A 25500-nucleotide genomic window follows, 5' to 3' on the forward strand; every position below is an offset into this window, starting at 1 on the left:
TATGATTTTTATCATTAATTGAAATGTTTATACCCTTGCTTGTAGGGGTGACATCTTCTCCTTTTGATCCGGAGGTAGAAGCTTCCCCTTGATCCGAAGATATTCCTCCATTTGATTTTGCTTAACTTGTGGAGGTGGAAGCTTCTTCATCCTTATCTTCTCTTGACCCGGATGTGGAGGATTCTTCTTGCTCTTGATCCGGTGTCAATGAAGATTGCTCCTCCTCAATCCTAGAGGTGGAGGCTTCACCTTCTTCTTCATCCTCTTGTACATGAAACAAGGAATACGCTCCTTCCTTGCTCTTTTGATTGCACTCCTTTGAGGATGAAGCTTCTTGGACTTCCTCTTCTTCGGAAGTTGAGCATCTCTCAACTTCGGAGTCCTCCTCTTGATCTTGCTCCAATGAGTCGCCCTCTTTGGATTCCTCTTGATTCGGTACAGTGGAGGGTTCTTCATGGATTGTTGCCAATTTGCTCCAAAGCTCCTTGGCATCGTTGAATTCTCCGATTTGAGCCAAAATGTGGCTAGGCAATAAGTTGACCAAAAGCTTGGTCACTTTATCATTTGCCTCGCTCCTTTGAATTTGCTCCGAGCTCCATTTGCTTTTCTTGAGAAGCTTGCCCTTGGAGTTTGTTGGAGCTTTGAAGCCTTCTATTAGAGCAAACCATTGCTCTATCTCCATCATAAGAAAATTTTCGATTCTTGATTTCCAAGAATCTAAGCTTGTGGATGTGTATGGTGGAGCCACCCTTGTGTCAAATCCAAGTCCATCTTGGAATTGCATCTTGAAGTTGAGCTTCTTGAATTCTTCGACTTTGATGAATTTGCTCCAACTTCTTCACCCTCTAGCTTTGCTTGTTTTGTTTGCCCCTTCCGACGATGATTCCGGTGAAGAGCGACCTCGCTCTGATACCACTTGTTGGGACAGATTATGTAGCTAGAGGGGGGGGGGGGGTGAATAGCTCGGCGCGTGCTCGGTGCTTGACGTTGCTTGTTTCTTCAAAGATGTGCAGCGGAAATACAAAGAAATAAAATACACAACGCTAACAAATGGATTTTATTTGGTATCCACCTCACAAGAGGTGACTAATCCAAGGATCCACACACTCACGCACCCTCCACTATGAAAACCCTCCTTTATGGTAACTACCAAAGGTGGAGAAGCCCTACAAGTTCACACTACAAGAAGAAAAGGAAAGGGAAACAAAATACAGCACAAGCTTACAATAAAACCCTAACCCTAGCTTTCTTCTTCAGCTGTAGATCCGCCTCTTGATTTGGAAAACCTCCAAGAACCCTCAAGAACTGGCGATATGAACTTTGTGGAGAAGCTGTGGGAGCACTGTGATGATCGGAGATGAATCAGTGAAGTTTTTTTTGAAGGAAACGCTCGCCTGCAGCTAAATACGACGCTAACGGTCGGATCCCGATCGATTGGAATGCTCCCAATCGATCGGGGAGGCTTTGGATCTATCAACCGATCGATCTAGAGAGCCTCTGTGCTTTCTGGAATAGCCTGGATCGATCGGCTGATCGATCCAAGGCTTATCGTGCGCAAACAACAGCTCCCAATCGATCCACTGATCGATTGGGACTTCTGGATCGATCCACTGATCGATCCAGAGGAGTTCTGTTCGTGGGGACTCACCCGATCGATCGGCCGATCGATTTGGCATGATCCAATTGATCGGCTGATCGATCCAGATCTGCTGGATCAATCCAAATCTGCTGGATCAATCGGCTGATCAATCCAGATCTGCTGGATCAATCGGCTGATCAATCCAGATCTTGATTTTTTTTGCCCAAAACCAAGTCCAAAGCCCCCTAAACCAACATCTAGTCAACCATCACTTGTTGGTACATAAAACCTAGCATCCGGTCACCCTTGACCAGTTAGGACTCTCTTCACCAAGTGTCTAATCAATCCCCTTGACCCACTTGGACTTTTCTCCTCTTGCCAAGTATCCGGTCAATCCCTTTGACATACTTGGACTTTCACCAGATGTCTAGTCAACCTTGACCCATCCGGATTTCCTCGTGCTTGGCTTCACTCACCAGGACTTCCCTTCTGTCTAGCTTCACTCACTAGGACTTTTCTTCTGCCTGGCTTCACTCACCAGGTCTTTCACCTAGCTTCACTCACTAGGATTTTCCTCTGCCTGGCTTCACTCACCAGGACTTCCCTTTTGCGTAGCTTCACTCACTAGGACTTCTTTTCTGCCTGGCTTCACTCACCAGGTTTTTCACCTAGCTTCACTCACTAGGATTTTCCTCTGCCTGGCTTCACTCGCCAGGACTTCCCAGTCAGGTATCTGGTCAACCTTGACCTACTTGACTCTTCTTCAACCAACCTGATCAGACCCTGATCAGAGGGGAATTACACCAAACAATCTCCCCAAATGAACAACTGCACCTGCACTTATCCATATCATCAAAGTCTTGTATTGTCAAACATCGAAACCCAAACCAAGACTCAAGCTTAGTCAACCAGGTCAACCTTGACCTGAGGAATATTGCACCAACAGAACTCACAACCATTCTTCCGTGTGCTGCTCAAAGGACGATCCGATAAAGCTGTAACAAGACACTGACAACCTGAAGCTTTAAAATTCAGTGTTTTTCATTGTCGGTATAATTTCATTATTGCTTTACTTGTATTTTAAATTGTAAATTTCTGAGCTTATACTGATTGCCCAAAGTAAACGCTCAACGAGCATGGACCTTGGAGTATGAGTCGCCACAGGGTCCGAACTAAGTAAAACCAACATGTCATTTCTTTTATTACTTTTATTCCGCTGCATATTACTCGATTGCTTTAAATGAACGAAATAGCCACGAGCGTTATTCACCCCCCCCCTAAGAGCTTTCGATACAACAAAATATAGGTTACTACACAGATGTCGAGTGGAATGACAATTGAAGTTGACAAAGCGGAGGACTCCCGGCCGAGTGGTTACCCACTCGGCTAAGCAGCGGGATTTGACCGTTGATAGAGCGTAGTCATGGCCGAGCGGCTGATCTGCTCGGTCTAGCAGCAGGATGGTGGGCCTCGCAACATCCTTTCATAAGATAATGGAGGACGTGATCCCAAAGATGTTGAAGAACATGGCCATGAACATGTTGGAGAATGTGGCCATGAACATATCAGAGAACGTGCTCATACCTCGAGGAGCGTGTACGTCGGCCACCAGGGCTCTATATAAAGGGGTCTATCACAGGCGGAGGTACGCGTGATATACTTCTTGCGCATAGTTTTATTGTTGCTTTGCGTCTGCTCCACATTCCGGTGATTGACTTGAACGTCAGAGAGCCAACACCGAGGACCCCTTCCCCTGGCCCGCACTACAAGAAAAACCCTCATAGACATCGGTTTTCCATGGCTGTCTATTACATTTTCGACCGATGTCTATGAAGGTGATGTAAAAGGTCTGCCATTTTAGACATCGGGTTAAAACCGATGTAGTATCACTTAACGACACCGGTTTTCAAATCGGTTATTAACCGGTGTAGTATCACTTAACGACACCGTTCAATCAACGGTGTAAAATCGATGTAATATTATATGTTAATTACACCAGTTTTGGCAGTGATATACGACCGGTGTAATATTAGTTAATGACACCGGTTTTACAGCGGTGGAAACCTGATGTAATATCAGTATTGTTTAACGACACATTCAATTTTTAATTATTGACAAATTAATAATACACAAATATTCAAGAAACAGTGAAAAACCGACAGTATTCAAGAAAATACATAAATATTCATAAATTACACAAATATTCTTCTTCCAACAGTATCCATAAAATACATAAATATTCACAAATTACATAAATATTCTTCTTACAAAAGTATTCATAAAATACACAAATATTCTTTTTGCATCAAAAGCTAATAGATATTGTACACATCAAGGTAGAACATCGTGAGTCAAAAATCAAGCTGAGGCTACATTAAATTATGAGAATCAGAATCTGTTCAACTTGCTATACTGCTCCATTCTTCTTGTGCCTTTCATTTCCCTAATCTCACCATTTTTCACCTTCAAATGCCTAATCTGTCAAACAAAAGTATCATTTGGTCTACTTAACTACAACAAAGAACAAAAACAGAAGAATTATACATGCTGCAGAAGTCCTAAAATATCACCATCAGAAAGAAATTGACATGGGACAATATACGCAATTTACATTCCATGCAAATTCATGCATCATCCAAAGTTTTCAAAAATCAAATACCTTTGCTACTCAAATGTAATCTAGCATGCATTCAGCCCACTCGAACCACACTTCATCAATTTCAACTCTGGAGTACTTGAGATTTGTAAACTGTAAAAACACATAAATAATATATTAGTAAATCAAGACCAAAAATCATAGTTGAAAAAGTAGTAAGAGCACCAGGTAACAAGATGACTAATTTGAATGCTTAAAAAGAGACACATTCATCATTTATCTCAACCACATCATATAGTGATAAATCTATCATTCCTGGGAATTTTAAGAATGCAACAATAAAGCTCTATGTTTGTCATTGAAAGCAAAATAAAATTCTCCCTACACTAATAGGATGCCTCAACAAACGTGAGCAACTACATAAATATAGAGCCAGATAAAACATAACAGCATTACTATATAAAAGCTATTCATTAATTCACAAGAATTCTTTACATAAAGAACTGTTGAATATCCAAATCAAAGAAGTGATCTATCTCAAAATAGTTAACTAGATCGAAATGATATTACAAGTATTACACTAAATTTGTATATAATATGAAAAGCATCAAATCTTAATGCAGGTATTACACTGTTGCTCACTATGTAAAGAAAGAGAGAGAGAAATCTAAGAGAAGCATAGTGTAGTAATAATCATATTAAAATTTAAATCCAGAATCAATCCATCACAATCTTGGATGAAATTTTTATTCTGATTTCTTGAAGGTTGAGATGAGATCAAATAAACAAGGATGCATTTGGTTTAAATTGCAAGCAAGCCTATATATAAGAGCTGATAAATAAGGCAGATAGCCAGACACTCAGACAACTTCAGGTTACAACTGCACTCTTGTTCCAAAGGCATCTTTACTAGAACTTAGGCACCAATGTTGGTGCAATTTCCAGTAGGTCAAGGTTGACCTAGTTGACCAAGCGTAAACCTTGGTCATGGTTTCGATGTTTGACAATACAGAAGGAGGTTGTAGACATGGACAATGCAGGTGCAGTTGTTCATGCGGAGAGATACTGATCAGGGTCTGATCAGGTTGGATGAAGAAGAGTCAAGTAGGTCAAGGTTGACCGGATGCTTGACTGGGAAGTCCTAACTGGGATGTTAGGCAGTTCGAAAAGTCCTGGTGAGTGAACCTAGGCAGTTCGGAAAGTCCTGGTGAGTGAAACCAGGCAGTTCGGAAAGTCCTGGTGAGTGAAGCCAGGCAGCTCGGAAAGTCCTGGTGAGTGAAGCCAGGTAGTTCGGAAAGTCCTGGTTGTTGGAGCAATCTAGTGACCCTAGGTTTTGATGTTTAGGCAAAGGTTTAAGTTAGTTTTATTGTTGTATTTGATATGCATTGTGAGTGTGCAGGATACAGGTACAACAAGGAAGTCCAAGTGTGATCTTGGCAAAGGAGGAAAGTCCAAGGATGAGTCTTGGCAACGTAAGTCCAAGTGTAACTTGACAATGGATGAAGTCCCGGAGGCGCGACCTCTTGGCAAAGGAAGACCCGACAACAATGACAAGGCCGATGGAAGCTCCAGAAGGCAAGACGTGAAGGATGGGGAGGCATCCGAGGGACGCAAGGCTGATGGAGGAGGCTAGAAGGCTAGGTCTAGGTTGGTCGGGCAGGGACGAGTGCTGAGAGATTGTACTCGGAGTAAAATATAAGAATTAGGGTTTCGATCAGAAGGCATCTTGTAGCGATCAGAAGAAGATCATGTGATCATTGCATGTTTTAGCAGATCGGTGCGATCGGCTGACGATCGTGTGTGAAATCGAGCCGTTGGGGTGTAACGGAATTTCCAGAGGCGCCGATCGCATGTTTTAGCAATGATCGGTAGGCGGGGTTTTCAACCCGCGGGCTATAAAACCAAAGCTTGGGAGCTTGGTTTGAGTTGACGAAATTAGACTTGGTTAAGGTCTAATTAGTAGTCTACAAGTGCTCAAGAGTTTTCCTTGTGTCCAAGAGGTCTTAGTGAGTTTGTGGTGAGGTTTCTCCACCCACAAGGAGTTTGAGCTAGCCGGAGGTCTTCCGGGGAGTAATCCACCGACGGATAGGGATCGTCCACCTTACGGACACGCCGTGGAGTAGGAGCTTTATCTCCGAACCACGTAAATGATCGTGTAGCTTGGTTTGCATTCTTTCTTGTCTTGTATTTTGTTTAGCTTGTTTATTTTTGTATTATTCCGCTGCGCAAGCTAACAACGTAGGAAGCCATCGATTTGGGTGAGACGCTATTCACCCCCCCTCTAGCGGACGTCAAGGTCCCAACAATGGTGAGTGAAGCCAGGCAGTCGGGAAAGTCCTGGTGAGTGAAGCCAGGCAGTTGTGAAAACCCTAGTGAGTGAAGCTAGGTGAAAGTCCTGGTGAATGAAGCCAGGCAGTTGTGAAAACCCTAGTGAGTGAAGCTAGGTGAAAGTCCTGGTAAGTGAAGCCAGGCAGTGGGAAAGTCCTGGTGAGTGAAGCCAGGCAGTTGGAAAGTCCTGGTGAGTGAAGCCGGGCAGATTGGAAATCCTGGTGAGTGAAGCCAGGTGAAAATCCTAGTGAGTGAAGCTAGGTGAAAGTCCTGGTGAGTGAAGCCGGGCAAGGGAAAATCCAGATGGATCAAGGGTGATCGGACATCTGGTGTTGAGAAGGTCAAGTAGGTCAAGGGAGTGACCGGATACTTGGCACGAAGAGGAAAGTCCAAGTGGGTCAAAGAGATTGACCGGACACTTGGTGGGGAATCTTAGCAGGTCAAGGGAGTGACCGGATGCTAAGCATGAGATACCAATAGGTCAAGGTTGACCGGATATTGGTTTGGAAGGCGTGGGACTTGGTTTGGGCAAAAACCAAGACCTGGATCGATCAGTGGATCGATCCAGTGATACACTGGGTTATCTGATCGGTCTAGTGACCGATCAGTAACCAAACAGTATGCTAAGATCGGGAGAAAAGGAAGATTGCATGCTGATCGGTCCTGGGGACTGATCAGGGTCTTCCTGGACCGATCAGGATATGTCCTGATCGGTCCAGGTATATCCGTTGAGATTCAACGGGTATCTCCATCTTCTTCGCTGTCTGCTTTGCAGGTGGATGCAGGCTATATAAAAGGCTGAGGGCTTCTACAGTAAGGCTAGCTGTTCTTCTTCTTTTGGTTCGAAACTTCTGCTTCTTCTTCTTCGCTGCTGTGATTTGAACTTTGCTGAGCTCGCTTCTGCTTGAAGCTTCGTGTGAGCTTCATCGGCTGGGTTCCTGCTGTGGTAGGCATCGCTTGAAGCTGCTACTTCATCCAGTCGAAGAGAAGGCAAGTAAGCAAAGGTTTTACAGTTGTATTGTATTTTGCTTCTTGCTGTACCTGTACTCCTTGCTGTTGTAAGTTTTTGTGGTGAGGTTTCTCCACCCATAAGGAGTTTATATTAGCCGGTTCTCCGGGGACTCATCCACCGACGGATTGATAGGCTTTGTCCACCTTACGGACACGCCGAGGAGTAGGAGTTTATCTCCGAACCTCGTTACATCGCTGCGCGTTGAGGTTTGATCTTCTTGTTTTCGTTTCTTGTTTTTATTTTCCGCTGCGCTAACCCTAATCGTAGGAAGAAACGAAGATTTGAGGTCGGCTATTCACACCCCCCCTCTCTAGACGAGTACATCGAACCTAACAATTGCTTGAAGAGAATACTGATGTCAAAAAAGGGGATGTTGAATGTCAAATCACATAATCAGTAAGTGACTAGAGGTTGTAGTTGCTTGCAAATGATTTTCCCATGGAGGGTTGCTCCCAGGTGTCACTGATTATAGTTATTATAGAATGATTGAATGGTTTTTATGTTTTGATGATTTGGATGTCTTTTATTAAGTTTGAGTTGGACAAATATTTCTTATTGTGTAGTTCAGCTTGGCTCGAATTTTGGGTTTTTTTTATTAAATTTGATTGGATTTATATGTATTGTACTGATTGGATTTATATATATTGTACTAGATGGCGACAAGGAAAACAACATAATGATCCTCTATTGATGTATCATTCTAGAAGCATCAAATTTCAATCTAGAAAGAAGAGGACTATAAGAATGCCTAGAAAAAAAAAAAGTAAAAACAAACTGTTACGTTGAAGACCAATGAGATCAAAAGATCATATTTCAATATCAGTGAAAAAAGAATTTTAAGGGGATCTTGGCCAAATTACTTACTCATTCTTTCCATCTTCTCAATTTGCTCTCGAATAGCCTCAGGATCCTTTTTCAAGATGCCAACCTCACGGACCTTCTTCCTTTCTTTCTTGTTCTATCATAGAAAATATGTTAAGGTTAGAATAATAAATACAATCATAGGATTTAAAAGATGACTATTTATCACAATCCACACTACTATAAAGTCAAATGAAATAAAATGACAAAGTCGAGAGAGGACTCAACCACAGAGAAATCACATATATAGATATGTACATATAAATCTACATGCATACTAAATAGGAATAACCATGTACGACAAGATATTAAACTCATCTGATAATGTTATAATATTAATTAACAGAAATTTGAGTCTTAGAACAAAACATGATGAGAAATAATCAACATTATTATTTGTGGCGATTTAATGTCAGAGCAAAAAGCTAGTACTTAAAACAATAAATAAAAATATATCATCAGATTTTTTTTAGTTTTTCTTTCTAGAATCTTTTATGATATTTCTCTTATTTCTAGGTAAACCTCAACTCATTACATGACTATTGAAACAACTTGAATAGTACCCACAATAAACATTCATTTTCAGGTCAGAAAGAAGGTCATTACCATCGAGAAGCAATGTTATTAAGAAATGGAGAATTAAAAGTATCATCAAGAAAATGGTTTCATTAATTTATAGCATCTCAAATGTAGAAATGTCAATGATACCTTTCTAAGAGGATGATCATTGGGTAGGAAGCTTCCTATCGTTTTCCCATACACTTCACATGTTGAGAAGTGAATGACGCATTTGTTGTTTTCTGAGCAATACCTAACTTGCACATGCCACAATAAACTAAATCAATACCAAAGAAGAGTACAAAAAAAATCCAACTGGAAATGAACAAGCCTAGGGGTCTCAAAACTAACAACTGGGAGAGCATCAATGAAATTACTGAAGATGGTGTCTAGTGGGCGGGTGTGATAATCAGCAGGAGTGCAGATTGCCGCCAGATTAATCGTCTACAAAGAAAACAAAAAGTTGTATTGCATATACATTAGGATCCCTCGCGACGATGATGAAAAAAAGATTAGCTCAAACGATCACGACCAAAGAAAAGATGCTAAGAAGTAAAGCGACAGTAAAAAAATGTAGAAACGCACAGATCACACTGAAAAAAAATGCAAGAAGAGATCCAGGGTTAGATCTGTTCCACAGGACAAGGGAACTAACCAAATCCAACATCTTGATGAGGCCCTTGAGCCTGGAGTCATGCTTGATATTGAGGCGGTGATGAAATGAGAGCTTGCCAACCTGACAACATCAAGCTTGAGAACCTAAACAAAGATGCAATTAGTTCATTTTAGAATCACACAGCAAAGTGATGAAATGAGAGAGCTTGCCAACCTGACAACTCTTGAGGTTTCCGGTGGATGCTGCATAATGCAAAGAGTGCTTCCAGCTCCTGTCAAACAGTATGAGAATATGAAGTTTGGTGTAAATTACCATCAATTATATTTTATTGAATGATATCTAGATGAAAATCATAGAGATGAGAGAAACAAAATGGTGAAATTGATTAATTAACCTATCGAGGCTACGACAGGGGAGGAGAGACAGAGTGCCTCAGCTGAGACAGCAGCGTGCAGGTCGAGCAGCAGGCGCACGCAGCCTGCGTTTCCACTCAACGCAGCCAAATGGAGAGCTGTGACGCCGCTGCTCGCGGCCTGGTTTACGAAACCATCGAGCTTGGCTTCGTCCCCCCCGGCAGACAGAAACCCAGCGACGAGCAGCCTGATGCAGGCCACGTGCCCACCCTCAGCTGCGGAATGCAGCGCGGTCCGGCCATTCCAGTACGAACCCTTGGAAACCTTTGAGAAAACAAAAGAAGAAGAAGAAGAAATCGTTTCAGGGTTTTCAGAAACTCCAAATTTAACCCTAAACGCCAAACAACACGTACGTCGCAGTCGAACACGAGCAGGGCCTGCACTGCCTCCCAGCAGCCGCTGCGGCATGCCTCCATCAATGGCGTCTTCGACACGAAAAGAGATTTACTTCAGCGCCTGAATGCGTTAAAAAGGAGGGAGGGAGACATCTGGAACTAACTCACCCGTCCGTAGAAGCTCCTGGAGTTCACGCCTGCTCCATGCTCGAGCAGCAGCAGCACAATCTGCGAATCAGATCGAATGAATTCTCAGCGCATTATTTCTCCTCCTTTTTTTTCCTCTCGATCTCAAACGGTTTTATCATACCTCAGAATGGCCTCCTGCAGCAGCAATGTGCAGCGGAGAGGAGAAGCCAGAGGATCTGGCCAGCCCTGGCTTCATCTCCAGCAACTTCTTCGCTCCCTCTGTGTCGCCCTCTGCTGTCGCTCTAACTAGCTACTTCCTCGAGGAAGAGAATAACCCCAAGCAATTCCCCATGTCGGCTACACGTACGATTTGTGGTATTGAAAGGGAAAGGAAAGCTTCGTAAGGCATGGAGATCGAAGATGGTCGATCGATTCCGATGGCGTGTCTGGTGAATTTTTTTTAATTATTAAAAACGAGTTGTTTTCGTCAAATCCATGGAAAGGAGGAGAGATTTGACTGGGTTTTTACACACCAGAAGCGCAGAATTGATTTAACCAAATCCGACTTTGATGTTCTCAAGCTTGATGTTGAGGTATTGGTCGACGGAGTGGAGGATTCCTCTGATGGTGAGATCATTCTTCAGCTCCACCGTCACTTCTTTACCTACCAACTCCTTGAAGTACGAGAAGAAGAGCTGTAATGAAATGAAAATCAAATCGAGATAAGGAGAGAAAAACTTCAACCGCAGGGAGTCGAGGATGACAGAGAATGCTGTAGTCGAAAGCAAAGGTACCATCTTTGTAGCAAAGATCGAAAGGGAGAGAGGAAAGAGGGCAGCGGTGAGGTTCCTGCAAACTTAGAATTTAGAAATAGAAGGCACGATTTGATCGTCTTCATCGGTCGGTGGAACTTAGTATCACCTTTCCCCCTAGTCGTCTTCATCTTGCCTCCCTCCGCCGCTACTACTCTGAAACCCTAGAAAACAAGACCAACTCGTCACCTCTCCTTTCTCGAAATGCGAAGAAGGGTTCCTCTTCTTACCCAAAGGGAGGAGGTGGAGGAGATGCGTCGTGAGTCAACCCTGATCGGGAGAGGAAGAGGCATCGATCTAAGAAGGGAAAGAGGGAGATGAAGCTAAGAGAGATGGTTGGACGGCCTGCGGCGAGGAGGAAAGTGGTGGTGGCGTCGCGACAGTATATGGTGCACGACGCGATATAGGTTTAGGTTTGGAGGGAACAGTGAAATGTTGCAAATTTCGACTAAGTATTGATGGGAAAATTAAATTATTTAATTTTATCATAGACACCGGGTTTTAAAAACCGCTGTTAAAATTGGTGTCTATTATCGAAAAAAAGCGCTCATAAACATCTGCTTAAAAAATCGATGTCTATGAGCGAAAATCTGCGCTTATAGACACCGATTTTTCGAAAACCCGATGTAAAATACTCAAAGACATCGGTTTTTGCTTAAAACCGCTGTTGTTCCATCGATGTCTATGAGAGTTTTTCTTGTAGTGTCGGCACTGACGTTATCTGTTTTGCAGAGCAGAGCAATGTCTACATCCAGTTAGCAAAGTCGCCACCTCCCAGCTTTTCACTCGCCTACTTTCGAACAGGATCAACAGTAATCTACTCTTTTATTTATGACTGATCGGTCTAAAAAAATAATATGTTAATATTTTAATCAATAAACTGTTGATGCAATATCCTTTAGGTCAAGGTTGACCTGGTTGACCAAGCTTGAGTCTTGGTTTGGGTTTCGATGTTTGACAATATATTGGGTTTAGGTGATATGAACAATGCAGGTGCAGTTGTTCATTTGGGGAGATTGTTGATACAATTCCTGCTTGGTCGAGGTTGACCAGTTGAGAAGTGAAGGAAAGTCAAGTAGGTCAAGGTTGACCGGATACCTGACTAGAAAGTCCTGGTGAGTGAAGCTAGGCAGAAGGAAAGTCCTAGTGAGTGAAGCTAGGCAGTTTGAAAGTTCTGGTGAGTGAAGACAGGTAGAAGGAAAATCCTGGTGAGTGAAGCCAGGTGAAAGACCTAGTGAGTGAAACTAGACAGTGTGAAAATCCTAGTGAGTGAAGCTAGGTGAAAGACCTGGTGAGTGAAGCCAGACAGAAGAGAAGTCCTAGTAAGTGAAGCTAGGCAGAAGGGAAGTCCTGGTGAGTGAAGCCAGGCAGATGAGAAGTTCTGGTGAGTGAAGCCAGGCACGGGGAAAATCCAGATGGGTCAAGGTTGACCAGACATCTGGTGAAAGTCCAAGTAGGTTAAGGGATTGACCGGATACTTGGCACGAGGAGAAAAGTCCAAGTAGGTCAAAGGGATTGACCGGATACTTGGCAAGAGGAGAAAAGTCCAAGTGGGTCAAAGGGATTGACCGGACACTTGGTGAGCGAGTTCTAGCAGGTTAAGGGTGACCGGATGCTAGGCACAATGAACCAACAGGTCATGGTTGACCGGATGTTGGTTAAGGAGGCTTTAGACTTGATTTCAGGGAGAAATCATGAGCTGGATCGATCAGCCGATAGATTGGCTCATGCCCAATCGATCGGCCGATTGATTGGGCGAGTCTTCGCGACAACCTCCTCCTAATCGATCGGTGGATCGATTGGGACAAGTACGCGATCGCACAGAGCAGCGCTGGATCGATCGATCCAGATACTCCAATCGATCAGTGGATCGATTGAGAGCTGCGATTTCGCATGATAAGCCCTGGATCGATCAGCCGATCGATCCAGGTAATTTACCGAGAGCACAGAGACGCTTTGGATCAATCAGCCGATCGATCCAAAGCCTCCCCAATCGATTGGGAGCAATCCAATCGATCGGGATCCGACCGTTAGCGTCGATAAAAGCTGCAGGCGTTCGATTCCTTCGGAAGAGACTTTACGATTAATCTCCGATCCTCTCCAGCAGCTCTCCACATTTCTTCTCCACTCTACCGCCAAGTCTTGAAGAGTTCTTGGAGCAAGGTTTGCTAGTGATCCAAGATCAAGAGGCAGGCAACAACAAGAAGTTAGGGTTAGAGTTTTACTGCATAACTTGTAAGCTTTTGCTTGTATTTTGTTTCCCTTTCCTTCTTCTTGTATTGAGAGTGTTGTAGGGCTTCTCCGCCTTTGGTAGTTACCATAAAGGAGTGTTATTCATAGTGGAGGGGGTGTGTGTGCGTGGATCCTTGGACTAGTCACCTTTTGTGAGGTGGATACCAAGTAAAATCCATTTGTTAGCATTGTATGCTATTGTTTCTTTGTATTTCTGTTGCACATCCTTGAAGAAACAAGCAACGCCTACCACAAGCACGCGATGAGCTATTCACCCCCTACATTTTGGTCCCAACATAAACAATATATGAAAACTATAAATAGCACTTACACTATCATAATTATATTGAATGAATGATTTAGAACCTTCGTAATGATTATATGGGAGTTTCTCATTATTTCAGCATTTATTGCAGATCATTTCTACAACACAAAATTTTGTATACATAAAATAAGAGTTATAGAACAAATAACTAAATTTTTATATAAAAAAGATATTTATTATAGAATGAGTTACCTGAAATGCTTCAGATTCAAACAAATTACACATGTGTTAGGACCGCGTTGGTTGGCTAGAATGGGGGTTGAATAGCCCTGTACAAAATTAAAAGTAAAACTCTTCTCAAACTTTTTAAAGTAACACTTGCATATAATTAAAAGCAATAAACTAAAAGGATGAGACATAGGAGTTTATTTGGTTACAACCGGGGAGGTTGTTAATCTAAGGAGTGAATCACACTAGTATCTCCTTTAGACGGAGAAACCTCTTACAAAAATGACGTATAAGAAATGAGAAGCTAAACTAGAAATGGAAGCGCGTAAGTGTTGTATTGCTAATTCTTGAATGAGTGAATAGCTTCTGGATCAATGCTGTATTTATAACCTTGGTCGGGGTGCCTGGATGGTTCTAGGCTCCCGAGAGGGGGATAAAATTTTATCCTCTTCCCAACGGATCGCGTTTGACCACGATCCGATCAAAATCCAGTTTCGGGCGCCCAGAATCGCATCGGGCGCCCAGACCTGTCCGGGCGCCTGGAATGGGTCCAAGCGCCTGGACCACTAAAGTCAACTTAGTTGACTTTTGGTCGGAGCCTTCTGCTCCGGTGCTGCTCGCCTCGGTCTGGGTCTTCCGCTCCAGCTCCGCTCGCTTGGGTGATTTCAGCCAACCGAAATAAGGCTCACCCGAACCCAATTTCGGTCTTCTCGAGCAACCTTCTGCTCCGGGTTCCAGTCCCTCGGAAATGTCGCACGCCTCCTTCGTCCGCCCATGTACTCTTCCGTAGCATCTTGTACCTCAGACGCACCGAGCCCGTCGTCTCTCTCCCGTTCCATTTTTCTTGCTACCTGCGTCTTTTGCTCGACTCCTTGTGCTCCTAAGTTCCTGCACACTTAGACACAAGGTTAAAACACCACAGGACCTAACTTAACTTGTTGTTCACATCAAAACAACCTTGGGTTCCAACAATCTCGCCCTTTTTTATGTGAGCAACCTAAGTTAAGTTAGGGTAAATAGACATAAATGTAAAACAAATAATATTGCAATAAAGTGTAAAAAAATAAAAAATATTGATCTACCTCTCCCTAGACTAAACATTTTCCTTCTCCCTCTTTGATCATATAAAAAATAGGGTTCCAAAAGAAAATCTAAGGGTAATAATTTGAAAACTTTGAGAATTTTGAAACTTATTTCAATACCCTTTATTTTGGGAAAAAAAATTCTAAGTTTAGACAATTTTGCAAAAAATATTCTAAAAAAAATTTCTAATTTTTTTTGCAAGAATAAATATTTTTGAGAATTTTTCTAAGCAAAAAATTTAATGCAAGAAAATTTTTCTAAGTTAAACATTCTACGATTAAAAAGAATTTTAAGTCATTTTCAGAAAAAAAATATTTAAATTTTTTTTAAAGTATTATTTAATTTTAATTTTAATGTTTTATCAGTAAGTTAATTAAACATTTTATTCTAATATTTTGACTTTCAAGCAGTGGCGAGGCACTAGGCCTTCTTGGTTATTGGAGCAATAACCACTTTCTTAGACAAAGCCTCTTAAAGAAATTTAATATTTAATTTTCTCGCTGAAAGCGCTAAGTCTAATTTAGAGTTTACGTTAAACAAGACTTTGGAATTCAATATAGGTTCCAACCAACTGGATTAACTAAGAATTTCTTAGGGGCATACTTCTTTGAAATATTCCTAATTTGTCCCTTGTAATATCTAACATACCAATTTAGATTGTTGTATTTTCTAAAATTTGTATTTTGTGAGCATGCATGATTTTTTAAAGTTATCTACTTGTATTTCTAAATTATTATTTTCTAATTTTAATTTGTCTAACTCTTATAATGGGCAAAATTTAGTTAGAATTACTTTTAAATTTTTAATCTCTTTTTCTAACTTACAGCAATCCTTAGTTAATAATTTAACAAACTTAAATAATTTATCGGGAGGAAGGGATTGTACCTGACTTACCTTGTCGATCTCGTTGTCTGTGTCTCCCCTTGAACTGCTGCTTTCTTCCGACGTAGCTCCCCCTTCATCGATGCTCTCGATGCTCATTTCGGACAAGCTTTAATCGTAGTTCTCGTCTTGATGACTTGCCATTAATGCAAGTTCGGAGAAGGCCTCGACTTCCGATTCGGACGACGTATCGTCCCACGTCACTTTTAGTGTCTTGAACTTTTTTGTTTGGACAGACTTCTTTCCTTTGTCCTTGTCCTTGTTCCTTAGCTTGGGGCAGTTGTCTTTGACATGCCCTTCTTCGTCACAGTGGTAGCATTGGATCATTATTTTCTTTCTACCCTGTGGATGGTTAGTTTTTATAGATTTACACAATTTCTTAAATCGCCTTACCATCATTACCATTTCTTCATCGTCAAGAGAGGATTCTGACTCTTGTTCATCTCTTGATGCCTTTAGGGTGACGTTGTGCTTCGGCTCCTTCGTATCTGCATATCTTGATTCATGCACTTTAAACGTGGAAAATAATTCTTCTAAGGAAATAGATTCTAAGTCCTTAGAGATATAGAAGACATCTACTAGTGATGCCCATTTAGTATTTCTAGGAAATGAATTGAGTGCGTACCTTAGCGAATCTCGATTACTTACCTTTTCTCCGAGATTCGACAGTCCGGTGATAAGCTCCTTAATTCTCGAGTGCAGATGCGCAACTGTTTCGTCTTCTTCAAGTCTCAGGCTGGTGAGCTGGTTGCAAAGTACATCCCATCTTGTGAGCTTGGCTTTGGGCGTCCCTTCGTGCAGCTCAAGGAACTTTTTCTACAGTTCCTTTGTTGAGTTGTAGTTGTCGATCCGGTTGACTTCTTGTGGTGGAAGGACACTCAGCAGATGAAATTCTACTTTTCTGTTTGCCACGTAGTCGGCCTGCTCCTTTTTCGTCCACTGATATTTTTCTTTGCCCTCCGGTACTACAAAACTGAATTCCATAATTAAAAGTAAATCAAAGTTAGTTTTCAAAAATACCTGCATTCGTTTTTTCTAGCTGGCAAACTCCCCCTCAAACTTCGGTGGGTATATGCTCGGTCTGACCATTTGTTCGGTGCTTCGATCGACGGTTAGTCCTCCTGAAGCGTTCTGGCTCTGATACCACTTGTTGGGACCGCGTTGGCCGGCTAGAGGGGGGTTGAATAGCCCTGCACAAAATCAAAAGAAAAACCCTTCTCGGACTTTTTAAAGTAACACTTACATATAATTAAAAGCAATAAATTAAAAGGAAGAAGTACAGGAGTTTACTTGGTTACAACCAAGGAGGTTGTTAATCCAAGGAGTGAATCACACTAGTATCTCCTTTAGGCAGAGAAGCCTCTTACAACAATGACGTATAAGAAATGAGAAGCTAAACTAGAAATGGAAGCACACAAGTGTTGTATTGCTAATTCTTGAATGAGTGAATAGCTTCTGGACCAAGGCTGTATTTATAGCCTTGGTCGGGGCACCTGGATGGCTCTAGGCACCTAGAGGGGGATAAAATTTTATCCCCTTCGCAACGGATCACGTTTAATTGCGATCCGATCAAAATCCAGTTCCGGGAGCCCGGAATCGCTTGGGGCGCACGGACCTGTCTGGGCGCTCGGAATGGGTCTGGGCGCCCGGACCACTAAAGTCAACTTAGTTGACTTTTAGTCCGGGCCCTCAGCTTCGGTGCTGCTCGCCTTGGTCCGAGTCTTTTGCTTTAGCTCCACTTGCTTGGGTGATTTCAGCCAACCAAAATAAGGCTCACCCGAACCCAATTTCGGCCTTCTTGAGCAACCTTCCGCTCCGACTTCTCGTCCCTCGGAAACGCCGCGTGCCTCCTTCTCGTCCGCCCGCGTACTCTTCTGCAACACCTCGTACCTCAGATGCACCGAGCCCGTCGGCTCTCTCCTGTGTCGTCCTTCTCGCTAGCTGCGTCTTTTGCACGACTCTCTATGCTCCTAAGCTCCTACACACTTAGACACAAGGCTAAAACACCACAGGACCTAACTTAACTTGTTGATCACATCAAAATAACCTTAGGAGTCTAACAATATGTAGTCTCAATCATCCTAAGTCTCACAAAGCTCGATCAAGATATGTAGTCCCAATCATCTTGTGTCCTAATCATCCCATGGGTGTTGCATATTCAAGAATCAACGGTGGCATGTGCAGTATATTTTACTTTGTACTTTTTGAGATTTAGTTTCAATTGGATATACTGGACATGCTTTATAACCCTTTGTGCTCCATCTAGAAACTGTTCCATATGCTAGAAAGTCATGAATGGTCCACATCACTGTAAGATAGTTGGCGCTTGTCTCTCCGAGTTTTTTAAACAAATATGAAAGCAGAATAAAGAAAGAAAGGAAAACAGACAATGCTAACACACTAAGATTTACTTGGTTTGGAGCCTGTGGGGACTCCTACTTCAAGGCCCGCACATGAGAGTACTTTCATTGGGCAATCATTATTAATTCAAAATGTACAGATAGATTTACAATGTTTAAATAACTGTAATAATGTAAATGTATTGACACTTATAGATTTGAAGAATCGTCCCTTCGGTCGTCGGTGCAGAGTTTGGGCGTCGTAGAAGCATTTTCTGAGCAGCGCGAAGAAGAGGAACTTCTTTGAAATGATGTGTTTGAGCTACTGGTCAAAGGCTCCTTCTATAACCCCGTCGAGGTACCTAGATCTCCTACAGGGTGCTTGGACTGTGCTGACATGGCAAATTCTCGTTGAAACTTCATCCTCAAAATTTATCCACGTCCGAGCGCTCGGACTCCCTCCGGGGCCTGGATTGTCGACTAGTCGTCGCGCTCCAACTCAACAATTTGATGAAATTTTAGTCGTCAGGGCAGCTGGAGCACCTCCGAGTGCCCGAACCGCCAAGGTGCCTAGCCAGGCACCCGCCCCGCCTCTTCATTGAGGCTTGCCCGAGCACCCGGACTAGTTTTTTTCTACAACCTTTTTTTTGCAAAATAAGGTTAGTCCAGACAATAATATATGAAGTATAATAAGTTTTGACAGCCTTCGGACTATCCAGTCCTGACTTTGAGTTTAACTGAAACTCTAGATCAGGCTGACGCTTACTATTCCCTTTTCAGAGAATGCATTCTCACCTATTCCTCTCAGGAGAGATTATCTTTTGCCAGACCGTGTTGGACCACGTGATAGTTTTGATGTGATCAACCAAGTTAGTTAGGTCCTGCGCTGTGTTTGAACCCTGTGTCTGAGTGTGCAGGAACTTAGGAGCGCAGGAAGTCGAGCGGAAGACGCAGCTAGCGTGAAGGACGACACGGGAAGGGAGCCGACGGGCTCGGTGCGTCCAAAGGATGAGAGAGCTGCGGAAGAGTACTCCGGAGGAGCAAGAAGAACGTGCGCAGCGTTCGAGGGACGAGAAGCCGGACGGAAGCCTGCTCGAGGAGAAGGCCGGGAACTGGGTTCGGGTGAGCCCTATTCCGGATGGCCGCAATCACCCAAGGAGCCGAACCGGAGCAAGTCAACTTGAAGTTGACTTGTCAACGGTTCGATCGACCGAACCTATTGATCGGTTGATCGAACCCTTCATTAACCGAAGTCAATCAGCAGCCAACCGTCAATGCCACGTCAGAAGCCACGTCAGAAGCTGACCGTTGGTAAAGCTGATCGATCGACCGAACCTCCTGATCGGTCGACCGAACCTCCTGATCGGTCGACCGAACCAAAGTTAATCCACATACTTAGTCTAGCAAACTGATCGGGCCAACTCAGCTGGAGACTGTTGGCCGATCGGTCGACCGAACATAAGGATCGGTCGACCGAACAAAAGCTCATCCTCAGAGACTGCACCTGGACGGAAGACTGGGCAGGTACAGCAGGTTCGGTCGACCGAACCTGGGGATCGGTCGACCGATCCCTCTCGAGTCAAACCTGATCCCGAAAGATCAAGTGATCTGATAAGCTCGAGAACCCCTATATAAAGAGGGTCTCGGGCAGCTTTAGAGAACAACGATCACGAACGAAATAGCAACTCTAGTAATCTCTGTTTAAGCAACTACTGTGCTGTCAAAGTGTAAAAGGCTTCTCTGCCTTCTGAGAAGGAGTTTTTCTTACTGCGCTTTTCTTACTGCCCTGGATTAACAACCCTCTTGGTTGTAACCAGGTTAATTTCTGTCTCCTTTTATTTCTGTAGTTGATTTAATATTGTTGCTTTATTTTAAGAGTTGGAAAGCTTTGAGGAGGGTATAATTTTTATCTGCAAGCAGTTCACCCCCCTCTTACCGGTCCCCGCTGCACCAACAGACCGGTCCTCCAGACCATCTAGACTTTTTCTCAACATCCGAGACGTCAAGACTTCATGCTGGATTTATGATCCCTGACCCGTCCAGTCTTCCGCCTAGTGTCCACGACCCCAGGACTTTCACCTTCTAGGATTTGGCCAACGTCCTCGACCGGTCAAGACTTTATCCAGTCCCCCAGACCAGGACTTCGTTACCTAACCGCGGCTAAGAATTTTCTTTTGCCTAAGATCACTTAGGACTTTCTTGCATACTCAGTTCAACTTGTTAGATAACAACAAACCTTAACTTTGAACCCTTTGTCATAATCAAAACTTAGGTTTGATCATCTGAAGCTTCCTGTACTAATAATCACAGCAACATGTAATCAAAATACTTGTTCAATAGATGCATCATATGCTTTTACCCTATCATCCCAATCGAAATACTGAGCAATTATTGCTAAGAAGATTGTTACACCTTACATAGCTGCTCTATAGAACAAATTAGAGGCATTCTCATAATGGTACATACTCTCTCTCCTGACAGTACATATCCGTTATCCAGGAAATATTCAATCTCCCAGTGGCACACAATCATTATTTTGGAGATATCCATGTCTTGATATTTATCCAGATTAAATAATCTTTATTTACAATAATATGAACATCTCTAATCCCTCATAATGACTATTATGTCAAGAGCATATTTCATATTCAATATTCATAATCATTTCTATACATAACAAAAATGGGTCGACCAGTGAATAATATCAAAAGATACAAATCTATTTAATCTTCATCTTTAGCTAGAATCTATTCATTTTAATCAGTCGCTTTCTTAGTTATATTTCATAGAGTGAATCATTTATAGCTAATAGGAAACATGCTAAAGTAGCAAACACTGATTCACTACAAGAAAACAAGGCGTCAGAAACAGATTTCTAAAACGGAATTAAAATCCGTTTCAAAGTTTTGTAAATCAGAAACAGATTTTGTACAGAATTACTAATCCGTTTTAGTTAAATAAAATAAAATATACAAAAATAAAATATACAAAAATAAATTTGAAACATAATTTAAAATGAATTTGAGATGAAATTGTCAATAAATTTTTATAAACAAAAATAAATACAGATTATAAATGAATATTTGAAACAGAAATAAAATCTGTTTCAAGTTTTTATAAATCAAAGAATGATTTTCTACTAAATCACTAATTTGTTTTACTTTAATAAAATATAATATAAAAAACTAAACTAGAATTTAAAACCAATTGAATACAAAATAAAATATAAATTTTTATTAGGAAAATAAATATGGATTATAAATAGAATTTGAAACCATATTTCTATTAAAATTATTTAAAATTTAACGAAGATGAATTTATTTTATTTTTAAAAATATAATGTATAAAATGAAATTTGAGATGAAATATGAAATAGATTTGAAATAAAATTTTATATAATTTTTTTTTTAAAAAATATTAAGTATAAATAGGTTTTTAAAAAAAATGTTAAAAATATCATTTAAAATATAAACAATTGAGATAAAAAATTAGTTTCTAAATTAATAAAATTTGTGATGAAATAAACTTGGATTATGTCATTATTCTCAAATATTATGGACTATTTTTTCCCTAAAATTTATTAGCCTGTATTATTTTTTTCTTAATATATTTTTTTTTGCTTGAGCCCTCTTTGTAACCTAAATCAACCCTTCCCTTTCTTTCTCTCGTCGTAGCAATTTCGTGGGATTTCCTCGCTCAATCGCTGATAACTAACATTTTGATACATTATTTTTGTCCTTAATTTTCATGTTTTAATCCTTTCATATGATTAATTGTTGGTTCTTCTCATGTTTATTGAGTTGAATTCATATTATGAGTTTTGTTATAATTTTTCCTATTTTTATGGATTTCTACTTATAATTGTGTACTTTTGTTTTTTATGGATTGAGCTCAAGTTGAACCAAATTAAACATAAAGACTTGAGTTAATGAGAAGTCCAATCTGAAGAAATCTGAGTCATTGGATTATATCTAAAGCAAATTAAATGAAAGATTTAGATCTGATTAATTCTAGCCGTTCATCAAGATCTGGTTGATTCTGGCCAATCTGTGTAGATCTAGCATGATCTGAGCCGCTCATCTTGATCTAGCCATCCTGACCATTCAATGGGTTCTAGTGGATCTCGACCATTCACTCAGATTTGATCTCAACCGCTCCATCAGATCTGGATTGATCAGGACCGTCGGATCAGATCTGGGGAAATAAAATCCACAAGCACGCATCTTCTTCTCCTTCGCTCGGTTTCTCACGCTGCGAAGGCCGGTACGCCACTTCTCCCTCCTTCGCCATCACTCCACCAAAGGGGCCGGCGGTACACCACCACTCCACCGCCGCCGGCCGACCATCTCCTCTCCATCTTCCCACCGTCATTTTCTACCCGCGATTCCAGCCAATGCCATCATTTCCTCCAGTGGCTCTTCATGATTGTCTGGCCCGACGTGCCGACACCAGCATCCAGGCCACGACAGAGTTTCTCTACTTCATATCCAAACCGCAACCCTCTTCTCTTCGGGCTAGAAGATAAGGGGTCCTTCATAGTCAACATCCGGCCACAACATCTCCAAGATCTGGCCGCCCTAAGCAAGCAACGGTCCTCTTTCGGAGAGCTCTTCACTTTATGCTCAGCACCGGCTTCCCACAAACATCTCCGGCCTTCATCAGATTCTGAACAGCAAGCTTCTTCTTCAATGGTCGATATGTTGATTTGCATGGTTGATTGTTTAATGTTTTTGTACTTAAGATGTTCTCCCATGTTTTAGGTTTGCATGTACCCATGTCATTTTGATTCATGCTCTTAAGGTGTTTGACAAAATGTTTCTTCCAATAGTTAAGTTTAAATTCGTGCACTTTATTTTACTTAATTTCTACTGGTCTTGTCTCTTTCAATTGCTATAAGTTCTGTTCTTCGTTTGGATGCAATTAGGATTAAATTTCTTTAATGCTCTAGATTTCATTCAATTCTTAATTTCCACATAGGCCTGCAAGTCATTTGAGGAATCACAAGTCGATAATTAATTGCCAACAATATTTTTTTTCTTCTTAATTCTTCTTCTTCTTTAATTTGCTTATATATATAATCTATCTTGATGTTGCAGGAGGAGATTACCAAGGAGTTTGAGGAGAGGAAGATTGAACTCGAAGCTAAGGCTCTAGAGATCTATCAGGCCTCAGACGCTGATATCAAGGTCTGCATTACTTGTCAAAGTTAAATTTGATCGAAATTCCATAAAGAACAAGGTATCTGGCTTCTTGGTGTACCCTAGTATGCTGTATTGCCTCAACACATATCTTGCTCTGTTGCCTCGTTTCGTTGCATGAACACTATAGTGGTGATAGAAATGCTTCTCTCTTATTTTCTGATATTCACTGCATTACATGATTCAGTTGTACTTATGACTAATGTTTAGTTCAGTTTCATATTACTTGAATCAATCATTGCAGGTATGTTGCTGAAAAATTTGTACATAACAATGTGATTTCTTAATCAAGAAACTACTTTTCATTAAATAAAAGGCGGCTGACATTCCATGTTGAATCATTAAATTGGTTTAGTGGTTCCTCTCCTATCAAGGCTAGGCAACTGCAGTGCAAGGTAAATACTAAATGATGTCTTTTAAACTTGTTAGATTGCTTTACTGAGATACAATATATCCATGATTCTAAATTTTGTAAATTGTATTAGAATATAATATCAAATATCAAGGTTGAAGACTTGGTCGGTGTTCCATATGTAATTTCATATGTTTTGATTGGAAAATCTTAGTGAATAAGATAGTAGTTTTCTAAAATTGGTTTTTAAGAATTTGGTGACTCATTGCTATTGTGAAATATCTATCAAAGTAATTTATATATGCTTGGTTCAAAATTCAAACTCCAAGAGTTTCTTTTTCTAGTGTAAATATAATTGCAAAAGAAATTTATTATTTAGTCTGATATGATCTCGTTTGTATGAGTGTAGCATTTCAAGAGGACCAGAAAACAATGGTGAAGAAAGTTTGGTTGTGCATCAATCGACCAGGGTTTAGCTGTTCTAAAATTTGTAGCTTTCTACTAAAATTAAGTGTATGTATGTTCATGAGTTATTTTGGACTCTCAGGATGAAAAGTGCTTCCCCTTTTGTTGAGGGGTTTTGAAGATTGCAAGGATGACAAATAAGTCAAGACTTGGAAAATTAGTTAGGATAATGAACTTGATATCAATTAAAAATATAATCGGTTGATTAGAATGTTGTTGATGACATATTTACGAGAATATAAGAATTATGACCCAGACTCAAGTATAGATTTTTAAACAAATAATGTCATTGCATGTTAATTGTCCTAAGTTTGATTATCTCATTTCTCCCCTAGGTTGTGGTCCAAATCTCAATGGAGATAATATAAATTTGTACTGTTAGTAAGTAGTCTTTTTTTTTTATATAGGTTATTTCATTGCATGCTTGTTTTTATATTTATTAAACTTACTCATTTCATGTTTTGATTTTTTCTAGATTGTTTCAACAAACTTGGTTGGTTCATTAATCCGTATGAAGTAATTCATCTCATGGAGTTCGAGACAAGGGAGGGCAAAGGGAAGAAATCATAGACATGCATGCTACTAGCAAGAGGATATGAAGACATTATTGAAAGTAACAAAGTATTGAACTTCTTATCACAAAAAATGGGAAGAAAAGTTTATCAAGTAAGGTAGGCAAAGCAAAGAAAAGGAGAAGGTTTGTAAAATGATTCAAAAGGTGAAATATTCAAATCATTTATATCTAGGAGGATCTGATCCCTGTGATCATGAGCGTCGTGATAGAATGTAAAGATTAGATTACTTAAGGTGAGATTTAAAAATTTATACATTTGCTTAGACGATGTAAATATTTATTTATCCCAATGTTAATTTTATGATACTTTTGGATTAGAAATTAGTTATTTTAATTATTTATTTGGAATGTGTGTGTTTCTTGTAGTAGATAAGAATATAGAAATATAATAAAAATAAAAAATAGCAATATATTAAAAAATAAAATTATATTTATATTTATAAATATAATTATAAACAGATTTATAAACAGATTAAAATTAATTTTTATATGTTATTTAAAATGGATTAATGACGGATTTAAAACAAAATTTAGAGACAGATTTTGTATTTGAAATTTATTTTATTTGGTTAATTTAAAAACAGATTTAGAAACGATTTTTTAATCTGTTTCTAAATTAGAGACGGAATATTTCTGTCTCTTA

The 25500-nt window shown here is 40.6% G+C and overlaps 1 protein-coding gene and 1 long non-coding RNA gene across 5 annotated transcripts; one reads left to right on the forward strand and one right to left on the reverse strand.

Moving 5' to 3' along the window:
- Nucleotides 1-9084: 9084 nt before the first annotated feature.
- Nucleotides 9085-11746, reverse strand: LOC121995983 (probable E3 ubiquitin-protein ligase XBOS36). Of its 4 annotated transcripts, XM_042549778.1 has the most exons (12): nucleotides 11470-11746; nucleotides 11349-11403; nucleotides 11222-11276; nucleotides 10961-11122; nucleotides 10609-10873; nucleotides 10467-10526; nucleotides 10317-10388; nucleotides 9945-10227; nucleotides 9764-9821; nucleotides 9590-9670; nucleotides 9286-9378; nucleotides 9085-9187 (listed from the first exon to the last, which is right to left on the reverse strand). In XM_042549778.1, coding segments are annotated over exons 5-11 (630 nt in total). In that variant the 5' UTR covers nucleotides 10684-10873; nucleotides 10961-11122; nucleotides 11222-11276; nucleotides 11349-11403; nucleotides 11470-11746; the 3' UTR covers nucleotides 9085-9187; nucleotides 9286-9377. The 4 variants fall into 4 exon arrangements, with proteins under 4 accessions (XP_042405712.1, XP_042405713.1, XP_042405715.1 ...); XM_042549779.1 differs by lacking the exon at nucleotides 11470-11746 and having other exon boundaries at nucleotides 9085-9191; nucleotides 11222-11445; XM_042549781.1 differs by lacking the exon at nucleotides 11470-11746 and having other exon boundaries at nucleotides 9590-9684; nucleotides 11222-11445.
- An 11623-nt stretch (nucleotides 11747-23369) lies between these two features.
- On the forward strand, nucleotides 23370-25178 carry LOC121993769. The gene is made up of 3 exons (XR_006115408.1): nucleotides 23370-23506; nucleotides 23711-23861; nucleotides 24759-25178. It is a non-coding gene; the product is annotated as an uncharacterized LOC121993769 (long non-coding RNA).
- The last annotated feature ends 322 nt before the right edge of the window (nucleotides 25179-25500 follow it).

Source organism: Zingiber officinale, chromosome 6A (assembly GCF_018446385.1).
Source record: "Zingiber officinale cultivar Zhangliang chromosome 6A, Zo_v1.1, whole genome shotgun sequence".
Lineage (NCBI taxonomy): Eukaryota > Viridiplantae > Streptophyta > Magnoliopsida > Zingiberales > Zingiberaceae > Zingiber > Zingiber officinale.